Source organism: Charadrius vociferus, unplaced genomic scaffold (genome assembly GCF_000708025.1).
Source record: "Charadrius vociferus isolate BGI_N301 unplaced genomic scaffold, ASM70802v2 scaffold323, whole genome shotgun sequence".
Taxonomy (NCBI): domain Eukaryota; kingdom Metazoa; phylum Chordata; class Aves; order Charadriiformes; family Charadriidae; genus Charadrius; species Charadrius vociferus.
The window spans coordinates 1617960-1632286 of NW_009647692.1; the positions used below are offsets into that span (position 1 = coordinate 1617960).

The window sequence follows — 14327 nt, forward strand, 5'->3', positions numbered from 1 at the left end:
AAAATTAGTTGATACTAACTTAGAAGTATTTAAATTGTGTCTGCTTTCTGCACTGTAGAGGCAATAAACTTTTTTGGAGTGACCTTAGTGTTTGGAGCTGGAAGAATTTATAAACTCTTACAGAATGTGCGTTTTTCCTAGTCTCCGAATTGGATTGTGCTATTGAGTTTTGTTAAACACGGTGTTAAGCCTCCAAATACATTTCTTCCTCCTTCTTTTTGTAAGCGTGTGCTTAAAGAAAGGTTCATTGACAGCACCATAAAAGCCATTCTGGCTGCAGAGCCGCGTGCTTTTGGGCATATTGACCGAGCAAGCTGCTTGCATTGCATGCTGAAAGGTACGACTGCAACCGCCTGGGCGTGCTCTCCCAGCTTTAGAGGGAAGTGTGGAGCAGCCAAAGAAGGAAAAGTGGTAGTTTTTGTGCGCAGGATGAGAGCACGTCCTCTGCAAATCAGTTGACGCCTTGCCTGGTCGGCGCAGCAGCAGTGCCTACCAACGGGAGAAGTCTCTGCGGGATCCGTGTTCTGGCTCCTGCCTGACAGCCGTGATGCAGCAGCAGAAGTGTGGCCAGCAGGGCGAGGGAGGGCATTCTGCCCCTCTGCTCTACTCTGGTGAGACCCCACCTGGAGTATTGCATCCAGCCCTGGAGCCCCCAACATAGGAAAGATGTGGACCTGTTGGAGCAGGTCCAGAGGAGGCCCCAGAGATGCTGGGAGGGCTGGAGCCCCTCTGCTGGGAGGACAGGCTGGGAGAGTTGGGGGGGTTCAGCCTGGAGAAGAGAAAGGTCCAGGGAGACCTTATTGCGGCCTTCTAGTCCGTAAAGGGGCTCCAGGAGAGCTGGGGAGGACTTTTTACAAGGGCATGGAGTGACAGGATGAGGGGGAGTGGCTTCAAACTGGAAGAAGGGAGATTTAGATGGAATATTAGGAAGACATTTTTCCCTGTGCGGGCGGTGAGCCCCTGGGGCAGGTTGCCCCGAGAAGCTGTGGCTGCCCCATCCCTGGAGGTGTTCAAGGCCAGGTTGGACGGGGCTTGGAGCAACCTGGGCTGGGGGAAGGTGTCCCTGCCCAGGGCAGGGGGTGGAACTGGATGAGCTTTGTGGTCCCTTCTAACCCAAACCATTCTATGATTCTGTGTGGCGGTGGGACTCCATGGGCTTGGGCAGCCCACCTGGTGAGTGGGCAGCACCTCTTGGTGGAACATGGCTCTGCCTGAGCTTCTGTGAGCCATTTGGCTGAGGTTGGCCAGTGGGAACATCTGCCCTTTTGCCTGCAGCGCCTGGGAGCTGGCGACGCTTCGGGCAGCAACCGCAGCTGTATGCAAATACGGCAACAATCGAAGGCACTTACTCAATTTTGCCTACTGCTTTTGCTCTAACAGATTTATAGATTTTAATTGGGTTGATGTGACTCAAGTCACAAAAATATTGTGAGGACTCTTGGATGAGGGTTTGGAGTCAATGGGAGCTGCGGGACCTGGAAAAATCAGGCCACTTAAGTGCCTCAGTATGGATTTTGGCATCCAACTCCAGGCACGCAGCCTTTGAAGTTGTTGGCCTTTGTGATCAGCTGTCTTCTGGGGCAGCCCTCAGCTGCTCTGAATTGTGGAAGCCCCCACAAGTCTCTGCTTTCAGCAGATCTGTACAGGGGCGGCAGCTCGCTCTTCAGCAGAAGAAAACGTGTCTCCCTGCTATATCCGCCCTCTGTGCGGTGTCTGCCCGGCTGTGTGCCCATCTCGGCTTTGGGGAAGTGGGGACGGCTGGTTGCCTTCTCCTTGTATTGTTCCAGATTAAAAAACTGAGGACTTGGGTCCTTTTGGGGAAGTTGCTTAGCTTGATTTCCCACTTTAACCCACTTTAGTCCACCTTGCTTCACCTGTAGAGCCTTACTCCAAATCGACCTTGAGAATGCCCTTGTCAAGATGTTCTTTCACAGTTGCATGTCGTGTTGGAGGACACAAGTTTTCTGGTTGTATTTTGGATGTGGCACATGCCGTTTCTTTCCAGAAGACGGTATAATATCAATAAAGGAATTGATGAACGTTGTAATGGTCAGTTAATGCTGTGTTCCCATCAAATATTGCTGCCGTGTCTTTGAATGTGAGGTCCTGGGCAGAACGCCATCTCTCTCTCTCTCTCCTTGCCTGTGCAAGGTGAAGTTTTGCCACTAGATTTAGGAGCAGAGACTTAATTGCTTCCCGCTGGGACCTTTGTCCCTACATTACATGGGCATTGCAAAAATCCCACCCCGGTACATAGTCACATTGGGTAGTGACCTCCATTTGTGGTCCTTGTTAAAAATAATTATCTTCATTTGAACATATTAATGCAGTTTATAGGCACTGCTGAACAGTAATCAGGCAGGCACGTTAGATAAGTTGTCTGCATTCAGCAAATATTCAGAGTTACCTCCCTTACCACACCGGGCCTGAGGAGCTAAAGCAGCCGGGGGGGATTTAAAGAGGTTTTCTCTCTGCTCCCCTCTTCCAGCTGCTGTACCGTGCTTCTGTAACCCGTAAAGGAGTTAAGCAGAGCACAGTGGAAGGGAGCAGCCCTAAGGGATGGGATAGAAGTGGTTACAGCAAGGCGGTGGGGCTACGATCTATTCCTGGTCTCCGGAGGGTGTGCAGTCTGGCTCTGGTGAATTTTACTGTATCTTTTGATATGAAGCTTGAAGCCAGATTTTGTGCAAAAAAACCCCCATAAATGCAGAGCTGTCACAGCTGGGGCTAATTTTCAGGAGATTGGATCTCCCATGAAGGGAACTCTTTGTGGCGGTGCCTGGAGAGCGGTAGGAGGTTCGCAGGGTACCGAGGGGCTGCGGGATGCTCCTGCCCGGACAGCAAACTCTTCTCCTGGGCAGGGGGGACGGCCGTGGCCTGGCACGGGCTGACCTTGCTCAGCTGCGCTGTGAGGGACTACAGGGCTGCTCCTCCCCAGGGCCAAACGAGGGGGTTAAATTTGGTCATAGTCGGGAAGATGAGCGGGAAGGGCTCTGCTGGACCCGGCCCAGGCTGGCTTGCGAAGCTCCACGGATGGCTCTGGCGATCGCTGCCAATTCAATCTGTCATACAAAAATCGGTTTGTGTGTTCTGCCTCCTGCTGATACCATAGTCATTGAGGGAGAAAAGTCAAACACCAGCCAAAACCTGACCCTCCCAAAGTTAACAGCAAAACCAAAGACAGCCAAAAACTAGGAATACAGCAGGGACTAAGTTAACAGTTTCATTTATGAATGGATTGGGGGAATACAATCCATCTGTATTTTCCGCAGAAATGAAGGGAACTGATTTACCCCGCTGGGAATCCGTGCTGCTTGTTTGGATTAAAGAGCTCTTTCATTCCTGCATACCTTTCTATAGCTCCAGTCGCCTCTCACAGGATGACATTAGCTTACGCAGGGGTCAGGCACGAGGTATTTGCACCGTTTAAGTCGTGCTGAAATCCTATTTTGAATACTTAAGCGTGTTGTACGTGGCACATAAAGCTGTGCTGCCTTTGCACAGGACTGACTTCCTCTTGCTGTTCTGGAGCTTGAGAGTCTAATGTTTGCTACCCGATGGTACGCAGTGCTCAGCGAAACCCGTCCGTCGTTTGTCAGCCGTACAGCAGTGCTGGGGAAGGGGACGGTTCCTGGGGCGCTCTCGTCCTCTGTGAATGGAGAAAGGTTGGCAGCTTGCAGTAAACGCTGCCTTTTTCATCGTGGGCTTTGCATCGTGTTTCGGTTTGTTTTTTAATAGCTTTTTGGAACTTGCTGTGAGGATCCCGGAGGCAAAAAAAAAAAAAAAAACCGCGAAAAAACCTGGAGAATTCTTGCTTATGGTTTGTGCTCTGCCAAAGCAGCCTAGCAATTTAGTTAACAAGATCACTTCCCCTATTACATGAGTTATTGTTGTTTTTAATTAGAGGTAATGCTGTAGTTTGAATGTACAACACAATGGGGTATAAAATGCAGTTCGGCATATATACCGAAGATGATTTTTCCAATTATAAACCTATTTAGAAGGCGGATACATTAGAAATGATGAAATGTGAAACAGCAGATGAGGTGAGCAAGCTGGGATACGCGTGCACCCACACATACGTGCTCTCGTACCAGAAAGAGGAAACTGCTCTGGAAAACAGTTATATATGCATAATTAGCTTAAACTGAAATTAATGCTAATTTCAGTAATTTGCGATGCAGATTTGCTATTAGTACTCTAGTCCACTTCCACTGTATTGAGAAGTTGAGGATGCAAAGCCTTAATGAATTCCCCCAGGCGCACACGAGCTGCGTTCACACACCGGTTTCCAGGGGGTTCTTGAGGCTCCTGTGTGTCGGTTGGCTTCAGCGCCCATCTCTGCCTCTTGATTTTGGAGAGCACTGCTCATTTTAAAAGTAGTCCTGTTTCAAGCAAAAAAACAAACAACCACCCAACAACCAAATGTGTAAAGAACAGCGGGGAAGTGGCACTTACAGCCATGACCCTGAAGTCAAATATGTGACTCCTGTGTCAAATACAAAGTGGGCTTTGGTGCGGCTGAAGAGTGGTGGATGCTTGTTGCTTGAGATTTTGAAATTCTGGGGATTCTACAAAATATTTCCCCAGCTTAAAATCCCCCTTATTCATTTTCAGTAGTCATGATAATAAGACCGTTTCAGTGGGGGGGAAAAAATAACCCAAGGAAACGAAGCGGTAGGCGAGTACGCAGGGAGCTCAACGGCCACGGAACCGGAGGCTCTGACTGTGCAGAACTGCAGATCCTGCGTTTTACCCGAGTCCGTCGGTTTTCGCTCACATAGTGTATTGACGTGTTTGAGTGGGACAGGATTTTAGTTTCCAGAGACTCTATCTTCAGCTTGCTGTTTAGAGATTTACCCGATATCCCCCAAACCTAATTACAACCTTAACCTTGCAAAAAATGGTATAAAACCAGAAGATTGTCTTCCTAAAGCAGGGGGGTTTCTTCCTGCTCCTGCACCGCCTGAGATGTTTGCTCACTTTCAGAACACAAAGGCGAATGTATTTTTTGAAAGCTGAGCCAATAAGGAGAGGGTAACCTTGGATGACTCTTCGCAGTAGTAGTCACATGCGTTTTGATTAACTGCAACACTGACACAGTATACAAACAAAGCAATTCTGCAGGTACTTACAATTAACGGACTTTATAACCAGCGTCAGATCTAACTCTCCCCTGTCGATTCCTTCTGCAGCGAGGGAGATGCCTTCAGTATACAAAAGCTCCAAAACCATTTAATTTCTACATTTTGCAGAGCCCTGTGACAGTGAATGACAGATATATTCTACTGCAAATTAAACCCAAAGACATGCAGCTGGAAGTGGTGTGGTTTCTGGGTGTCCTAGACCTCTTGGAGTCAGCCATAAAACATGGGTTTGGGATTGAGGCACACAAATCGCTCCCCGTTACCCAAAGAGTGCCGTTCCCGCCCCAGGCAAAGAGCAGATGGAGCTGTGGGCTGAGGGACGGGACCCCGAACCGCTGCAGGAGACTCCCGTCCTCCATTTGTGGGGTGCCCCCACCGTAAGCAACCGCCGGAAAGCAGATTCTGAAGTTACTGCAGGAAAAGATAAAGATCTTTAGTGACTTTCATCGGAGGGACTTCAGACGGGGGAGGGGCTCAGAAGGGTTTGGAGCTTTTTGTTATAATAATTTTTAAATTTTTTTTTAGAATGAGTGTTTTTCTTAGATATGTACATAAACGTTTTTATAAAATTGTAGATTTTGTTTTTGTTTGAGGTATGCTGGGGTATTTTCTGAGCCGAATGAGAAATTTTGATTTAAAAAAACCTTATTTTTTAAAAGAGAAACTCTTCAGTTGGCTCAGTTCCTCGTGCCTCTGCTCACTTGTTGTCTTTAATGTTTATTAAACAGCACGATGTACTTCATTAAATATTTTTTTAACATTTTTTTTCCTGCCTGAAACAAGCACAGATGGGGGGAGGTGATGGTGGAGAATATCACATCCCGGGGATGTGACCTAGAAGCCGTCGGTGTCGGTGCCCTCTCTCGCTCTGTATTCTGCTGAGGGTATTCAGTGAGGAATAAGGTGGTCCCCTCCTGCGCCATTAGCGGTGAGAGTTTGGGGGACTTTCTAGTTAGTGTCCGTTTGCTCCGAACTCATGTGTGAATGTGCCTGGTCCTGGCAATTTGATGTGCTTCAAAATCTTTGTGCCGGGGGAGCCCCCCGCAGAGCAGAGCAGAGCAGGACCGCAGCGCTCCTTGGCTTTTACCCTGCCGAAGCCTTGCCTCGGAGCTCGCCCGTTTGGCTGACGAGGGAGGGTTTGCAGGTTAGAGCAGGAGTTGGAGGCTTTGTTTCCAGTTGGTCTGAGTCCCGCCGCAGTTACCTTATAATTGAACATTGGTGAGGCTGTACCGGCACAGACAAGTCGACTGCGTACAGCAGCTCACCTGGCGTTAACGTTTGAGAAAGAAATCACAGGATGGTGGGGGTTGGAAGGGACCCTCAGAGATCATCCAGTTCAACCCCCCTGCCAGAGCGGGGTCACCCAGAGCAGGGTGCGCAGGACGGCGTCCAGGCAGGTTTGGAATCTCTCCACAGAAGGAGACTCCAGAGCCTCTCTGGGCTCCAGTGCTCTGCCACCCTCAACATAAAGAAGTTTTTCTTCATGTTCAGACGGAATTTCCCCTGTTCCAGTTTGTGCCCGTTGCCCCTTGTCCTGTCACTGGGCACCACTGAAGAGAGTCTGGTCCCATCCTCTTGCCACCCGCCGTGTAGGTATTGATCAGCATTGATGAGACCCCCTCTCAGCCTTCTCCTCTCCGGGCTGAACAGCCCCGGGGCTCTCAGCCTGTCCTCAGCAGAGAGGTGCTCCAGTCCCTGAGCATCTTCATAGCCTCCGCTGGTCTTTCTCCAGCAGTTCCCTGTCCTTCTTGCACTGGGGAGCCCCGAACTGGACCCAGTGCTCCAGATGTGGCCTCCCCAGGGCAGAGTAGAGGGGGAGGATGACCTCCCTCGACCTGCTGGCCACACTCTTTTTAATGCACCCCAAGAGACCATTGGCCTTCTTGGCCACCAGGGCACATTGCTGCCTCACGGGCAACTTGTTGTCCAACGGGTGCTTCCAGCACAAACAGCAGCTTCTCTCGCCTGCCAGGGCTCTCCTGGGCACCCCGGCCCATCGTGGCATGGCGCTGAGCAGGTCTCACGGGGAAGAGAGCAGGTTCCCAAACCTGCGCGTCTCTCGACCGCATCTCCGGGGTGCTGGTGGTCTCCGGGTCGTGTGGGTGGGGGTGGGAAGGGGGCTCCTGGCTGAGCTTGTGGCGAGTCGGGATCACGTTAGTATCTCGTGCTGTGAGTGAAAGAAGGCAACGAAATCTCGGGTTGAGGCACGCCAGGACAGGAGGAATCGCTAAGGCTACTCGTTACTTCTGTTCTCTTGCTGAGGGCAATGTGTGTAACAAAGCAATTGAACCGTCTCTTCAGGAGAACGTAGGTTGTAAAAGCAGACTTAATTTTGTGCTTCACTTTTGTACCAAAGAGCTGATTTCTGAAACCATTTCCCAGCTCACAACACATCTCTAGGTATTAAAACGTTGTGAATTTGCTTGTCATTACCAATATTTTCTTTGACTGAAGCTATTGAAACAAAGTAGTCTCTTTTTTTTTTCTTTAACCTTCAATCTTGCTTCTAAAAGAAGTAGGTCTCTTTTTCTTTCTTTCTTGGTCAAATATAAAAATGATGATAATTTCAAATATTGCTTTAGAATAATTGCTTTCCTCTCTCTTTTGTATGACAACAGAAGCTTGGCCTGATCTTAAATCAGATGCTGGCAGGCAGAGGGCTCTTGACAGCCCTGCAAAATCCTTTAGTTACAAGTCAGCTTTAGCCAATTCTTTATTTGTAAATGACAATTTTCTACAGAAAAATATATGCTTGGGCTTCAATTTCGGAGTCCTAGATTGCAGCCAGGAAAAAATAATTGAATTTTTACACTGTTTTTTTTTTTCTCTTTTCTTCCTAACTTAAAAAAAATAAAAAAAGTGAAGCTCTGTAGAGCATGGTTAGGGGCCGATTGAGGGAAACATCTACCCTGGTTAATTTGAATGGCAGTGGAGACGGGAGTGATGTTTAATTTGTTCTGCGCTGAGAGAATTTGGGGCTACTCCAAGCTTTTTGTTCGGTGTCTCAGCTCTGTGCAGGCTTTGCGCTTGTCCCCGTCGCTCCCTCCGGTAGCGCAGCCCAGCCGGGCCAGCGCTGGCTGGGGGGACCCCGTTGCTTTTGGGGGGTCTGATGTGCGGAACGGGGTCTGGTGGTGCGGGGACAGAGCCGTGTGGGAGCCCTGGACGCGGGGGGTGGCCAGAGTGCCGCAGGAGCCCGGTGACCCTCCAGGCAGCCCCCAGTGGCACAGGCTCTGCGCTACACTGTGCAACCTTCAGTAGCTATGGTAAAAGGTATCCTGCCTTTAGTGAAAAAATAAAGAAATGAGAAAAATCCAGGCTCTGCACTGAGCAGCTGCAGCAGTTGCGTCTCCGGCCGACTGCCCGGTGGCATTCCCGTTGGCTGTGGTGGCCATTGTGTAACCAAGCAGGTCCTGGGTCGGGAGTAACAGGGCGGTTTTTCCCTTCAGCTGCTGTAAGTTGGCTGCTTCCTCCAGTTTCTGTCATACAGGAAACAAACTCAAGCGGTTTAATGCATGAATTTCTTATTGGCGTGTTAGTTGATTTCTGGAGTTAACATGCAACGTTGCCTTTGAAACACCTCTACACGGTGGGTTGGCTGGTGATGAGTTGCTGTCTCCAGTGGTAAGGGCATTGCCTGCTAGAGGTGGGGTGGTCCCCTCTGCCCCTCCAGAGCGTGCTGACAACGTTGTCCTGGATCAGCCTTGGTTTAAGGTAGCCCACAAGGCTCAACTGGTTTGGGATCAGCCCATCAAAGACACCAGCTTCCCCCACCACCATCAGGGTTTGGGTCCCTGGGCTGGATCCTGCCTGCCTTACAGGGTTACGGATAATGGGTGATCTGATAGAACGTTCTCTGTAGGCAGTCCAGCATCGTCCCGTCACCTTGGATGGATCAAACCTGGGGGGTGCGGGTCAGGAAGAAGAGCTGGGTGTGCAGTTGGGGTCTTTGGGAACACCAGGGGCAGGAGGGGGTTCCTGAAGGGCCTGATCCAGCCTCTCGTGGGCGGCGACACTGTGAGCGTTTCAACTGAAACCGGGTTGGTGGCAGCTCGAGCACTGCATCGGCAGCTCTTGCTGTCTTTCGTCATTTGATTATTTTTAAAGTAACTGTGCAAATTCCTTTTAAAGGGACCCGTGGAAGCTTAATAGCACATTGCTTCGATTTGATGTAATTACCTTTTGTCTGCCAAAGAGCATGCACTCTGTCTTTAGGAAAAATAGGGGGGGAAATGGCATGTCTTCTTGAGACAGTAGCTTTAAGGATACGACACTTGGACTCTTCTTTCACTTACATTTGCATTGAGAAGCACAATAAAAATCATTTATTAAAAAAAAACATCCGAGGGCTGGAGGCTGGAGTTGTTATTGAGTGCCTTTACTCAGCCATTTCTCAAATAAAAACAAAACAAAACAAGACAAAGAAAAAAAAAAAAAGAAGTATCTAACTCAATAGAGTCTGAATTGCTTTTGTAAAGAAATATTCTCATTAACTGGGTTAGGGATGGCATCTGAAGAATATTTCTTTTTTCCACATACTGTTTGAAATAATCTGGTTAAACCGTATGCTTGTCTTGTAATTTCTTACAGATGGTCACGAGAACAAAGAAAATATTTGTAGGTGGATTATCGGCTAATACAGTAGTGGAAGACGTAAAGCAATACTTTGAACAGTTTGGCAAGGTAAGTTCCTGCCCAAATGAGCACTACATATTTTGAATTCCTTACACACCTCCCCCCCCCTTTTATTTTTAAAGTGTGTTTTGAAAAACAAAAGTGCCATGAGGCCTATGCTCAAAGGAGAACCATGGTTTTTTGCCTTTTGGTGTAATTTCTTGAAGCCTTTAGAATGTCTTCTGGAATTCCTTTTCTGTTTGTTGCATGTGTATGTGTACAACATTGCCAACACTGTTTACTTTCACTAGAGCAAAAAGAATCATTGGGAGGTGAATTTGTGTATGTTCAGGAAGAATTTGACCCTTAGCTGAATGATTACACAGTTGTCTACTCCATAAAATCAGCCTTCTGTTTACCCCCGATTCCAGTGGCGAAAGGAGCAGATAGACGTATTTGAGAGAGCTCATTAAGTTGTGAAAATGCCTGAAGGAACCACATGAATAGCAAGAGTAATATGGAAGCCACTAGAATATCTATTTATTTTCTTATTAAAAAATCCTTATGCAAGTTTGTTTGGAAATATATGTAGAATCCTGACATCATAAAAAAAAAAAATTATGCAAGGAAGGAAACCCGAGCCTTGCCAGAATAGTCTGCACAGTGCTGGAACAGCCCAAACCCCACAGCCCACCCCCTGGCTGGAGCTCAGTGCCACCCGCTGCCGTGGAGTTTCCTGGATCCCCGAAGCTTCTGGGTGCATGGTCAGGAGCCCGACGAGATGAAGAGCTTGCAGAGCCGTCTGCTTTGAAAGCACTTCGTGGTACCACCTTCCACGAAGACCCCACTGTCCATAGGGCTCCATATGGCTCGATTTCTGTCCTCTGGAGTACATCAATTGATGATTTAGATGCATGATTGCATGAGGACACAGCAGGATATCCCAAAGCAAAGCAGCTCCCGTTCCTTGTAGTTAGTTTATGTTTCTTTTATCTTCCCTGAAAAGCCTTGGCCAGGCAGTATTTTGTTGAGGGCTGAGGAGGGGAGTTTATAAATTGTTCCTGTGCTGGATTGATAGTTGTTTTGCAAACCATTCATTTTACTTTCAATAATAATCTTCGATTCCGGCAGGATGTTTACAGCCTGCTGAGCCTTTTATTAAAGGATTACATGAGCTTTTGGATGTTTCTTCTGTAGTTAGTTCTAATTGCAGAACTCCTCTAACCTGTATTTTTGAAGTTAATAATAGTTTCAATATAAGTGCTTTGCATATTGTCTGGATGCTGTCTTAATATAGTCTTTTTAATTTCGCCATCTGGTAGTTTCACGCTTGCAATTTTACAGTCCCTGAGAATGCAGACAACTAGGCTGCCTTTTCCAGTAGCGACTAGTGAGTCGGGACACTTCGGTTCCTGCTTCCGTGCTCTGCCTTTCTTGAGATAGTTTGAAAGAGGTCTGCCTTTCCAAAGGCAATACTTTTGGAAAGTCACTTATTTTTTTCAAAGTGTCTTAATTTGAAGGCTGAAAAAGTAAGGCGCTGAAAATAATCGCACAGGTTGTGATCAAGGCTGGAACCCATTGCTCTGGCAGGAGAGCCGGGGTACGTCCTGCTGAGGCTGCGTGGTCCGGTCGTTAGAGCTCAGCTCTAACGAGACTGCGGGACTCGGGCTCACAGGGCTTGGTGACCTTTTCCAGTTGCATCCCTGTTTCACACCTCCCTGTTCTCGCTTGCAAAAAGGAGATGGGTTTGGTGAAGTCGGTGGCGATTTGGAGGAGAGCCTTCTTGGCTGTGTCACCGCAACTTGACCTCATGCCCTGGTGTTACAGTTCTCTCCACTGCACTTTGCTGTTTATCAGCTGAGACAGTTTGGTTTGTGGGGTGTTTTTGGGTGACTCTCCGCGCGGCTCTGGTTGTGGGAAGACGCAGAGCTAGTTGACAACTCCAGGAAATGGGGACTTGGGGTCCAGCTAAATTAGAAGACTCGTTAATTCACTGCAGTGAGTGGGATGCTGCATTCAGATCTAATGACCCAGGATTGGCCCTGTGGGATCTTGTAGGAGCCGCTTCCTTCTTCTTCTCCATTCCGCTTCCCCACCTTCCCCTGACTCACTTGCTCAGGTTGCGAGCTCTCTGGGGCAGGGACTGGTGATACGTCTGTGTGCTGCTCAGCACGCGAGCCTCGCTCTCCAGTCAAGCCATTACAACGCAAACAATACATCATGATCGACTGGCAAGGTTTGTATTTGCTTAGCGCTTTCTTAAATAAAGAAAATTGCATTGCATAATTAACGTGTAGAGGAGCCGCCCATATTTGATAAGAGCATCTCAGGTGACTTGCTCTTTGAAATGCTGAGCTCATTTATTGGTGTGGAAAAAATTGCTTACCTACTGCTGTGATTCTTGAAATCCTGTTTGTACTTGCTGCAGAGAAGAGCTCTGCGACCAGGGGAGGTTGTTTTGGTAACTGGAGGTAGCTCTCAAAATACATGACGTGGTTAGAACAGCTACCAGCTTTGGGGCTGGGCGGATTCGCACATTGACCTGGAGTTGGCAAGAAAGTGCCTAAAGTGTTGAATTTGAAACTACAGCTTTTGGAAAACTAAATGCGGAAACCTTTTTCTCCAATAAAAAGGTGACTGCTTTAATAAACCCTCTTCCCTGACTTCACTGGTGAAAATACCTGCCTGTTAAAGCACCAAAATACATGGTAATGGTAACTCCTGAGACTTTGATTGTGAAATTTCTGATAGTGATTATTTTTTCTTTCTGTAAAGTGGGACATCTGTAAGAGTCACAGCTTTCATTGTGTGCAGATGGACATCCCTGGCTGCTGTAAGCTGTGGAGGAAGACTGGGAAAAATGACCTGAGTGAAGCCAAAAGGTGTAACGGAATGAGCGCGAAGCAGTGTAATTAATAGCCTCGTGATTGCTGAATGCTTAGACCCGGTGATGCTCAATCTGCACACGTACAGTTGATGTGGGGCGCCCCTGAGCGGCCTGGCGGGGGTCTGGGTGCCGAGGAGGGGACTGGGTGCAGGTCCCGGCACTGGTGGTACAGAGGGCAGGGAGCGCAGTCCAGCGGTACGGGGCCGAGGCCGGCAGCCAGTGGGAGATGTATCTGGGCAAGAGTTTGGGGTTGAGGCTTCTCCTTCCAGTGGTTTCAGGGATCAGGATCCCCAGGAGGACGGGAGGACTCTAAGCCGGGGCAGCGAAACTCCAAACCAAGCCATAACCATTTACAATCAGAAGAAAAAAAATAATCCATTGTCTTACTACCTAATCCCAATAGTGTAATGCAGTTGTTTCTGTGATCCTCTGTTGTTTCAGTCAAAGATGTTTCAAACATTCTTGCCAGCAAACTGAATTCACTGGCCGTGTTAACCCATCCAGGGTCTGCAGCATTGCCCTTGCGCTGACGTGTGGAAAGCTGGCTGCTAAGACCAAGTTTTAAAAGAATTTCCGTGAGAAAGTGTTAGCAGTGCGGAGATCCCGCGGGAAGCACGCTGGGGCTGTGCGTTGCCCCCCACCCCCGGAGAGGCCACAAGTGCGCGGAGCCGTCAGCGGGGCTGTGCCTGCGACCTGCCTGGTTCACGGCCTCCTGAAGCTGTGAGCAAAACGGCGCTGCCCGAGATCAGCCCATGTTGGAGTGTTTAAGGCTTCTGGTATCATTTTAAGAAGGAAAAAACAAGCAACAGCCTCTTAAAGCCTCAGCCGGAGGACTGTGACCGGCAGCAGAAAGCCCCAAACGCTAATGGATTGCGCTTCTCTCGGGACGTGCATGTTCTGCACCTTTTAAGCTGCGAGAGGCTGATGATAAGGGACATCTTGGGGTTCGTTTTTTACTAGGTAATGCTCCCTTTATAGAGCTCCCGTGAAAGTAGCGTAGTCCTTATTTTGCGACTTGCAATTATACTTCACATGGCGAACTGTGTAATTAGTTTGGAAGACTTATGCCTAGTCATTGGTTTATCCTAATCGGCTTTGGCTTTTCCCAACAACAAAGTGAGCTTATTTTCCTAAGCTGAAACAACTCTGCTCCCTTTGTTCCTCTCTTTTATTGTCTCATTCCTTTCATTCTGCTTTACTGCCAAAGTTTTGTTTCATTAGGCCTACAAGTCATTTCCAATCCAGTGGGCTGCTACAATAAGGCCTTTATAGCTCAGCTGCCCCGGTTCCCATGTCCCTTCTGGGCTGGAGCCAGGACTTGCTGTTTGACATGGGATTTTAACCCTTTCGGTGCCCCGGCTGCCGGTCCCCCCGTGGCGCCGAGGCCGCTTCGGCGGGGTGCGGGCCGGGCTGGAGGTGCGGGATGGAGGGACCGCCTGGTGAGCTTACCAACCCAAACCATTGCCTGGGGTCATTAATTGAAACGTTAATGTGGTTGGGCTCCGGGGACACTTCTTTTGACCCAATTGTCAAAACAGAATTCTGAGCAAAAAATCTTCTTATTGAAATACCGTAATCAGTCTCGGTGGGAACAGCCCGTCGAATGAAAGGGCGGCTGTGTCCTTCCGGCCTGTTCCCGGCACGGTGGGAACTGTTACGGTAAAGGTACGTCTCAGTTGTCG

General features: G+C 48.6%; 1 protein-coding gene across 1 annotated transcript in view; it reads left to right on the forward strand.

The window, feature by feature from the left end:
* Positions 1–14327, forward strand: part of MSI2 (musashi RNA-binding protein 2) — a 258982-nt gene that overhangs the window by 81196 nt on the left and 163459 nt on the right. Inside the window, exon 4 of the mRNA XM_009881482.1 lies at positions 9735–9827. Coding sequence (XP_009879784.1) covers positions 9735–9827 — 93 coding nt within the window. The remainder of the gene's footprint in view (positions 1–9734; positions 9828–14327) is intronic.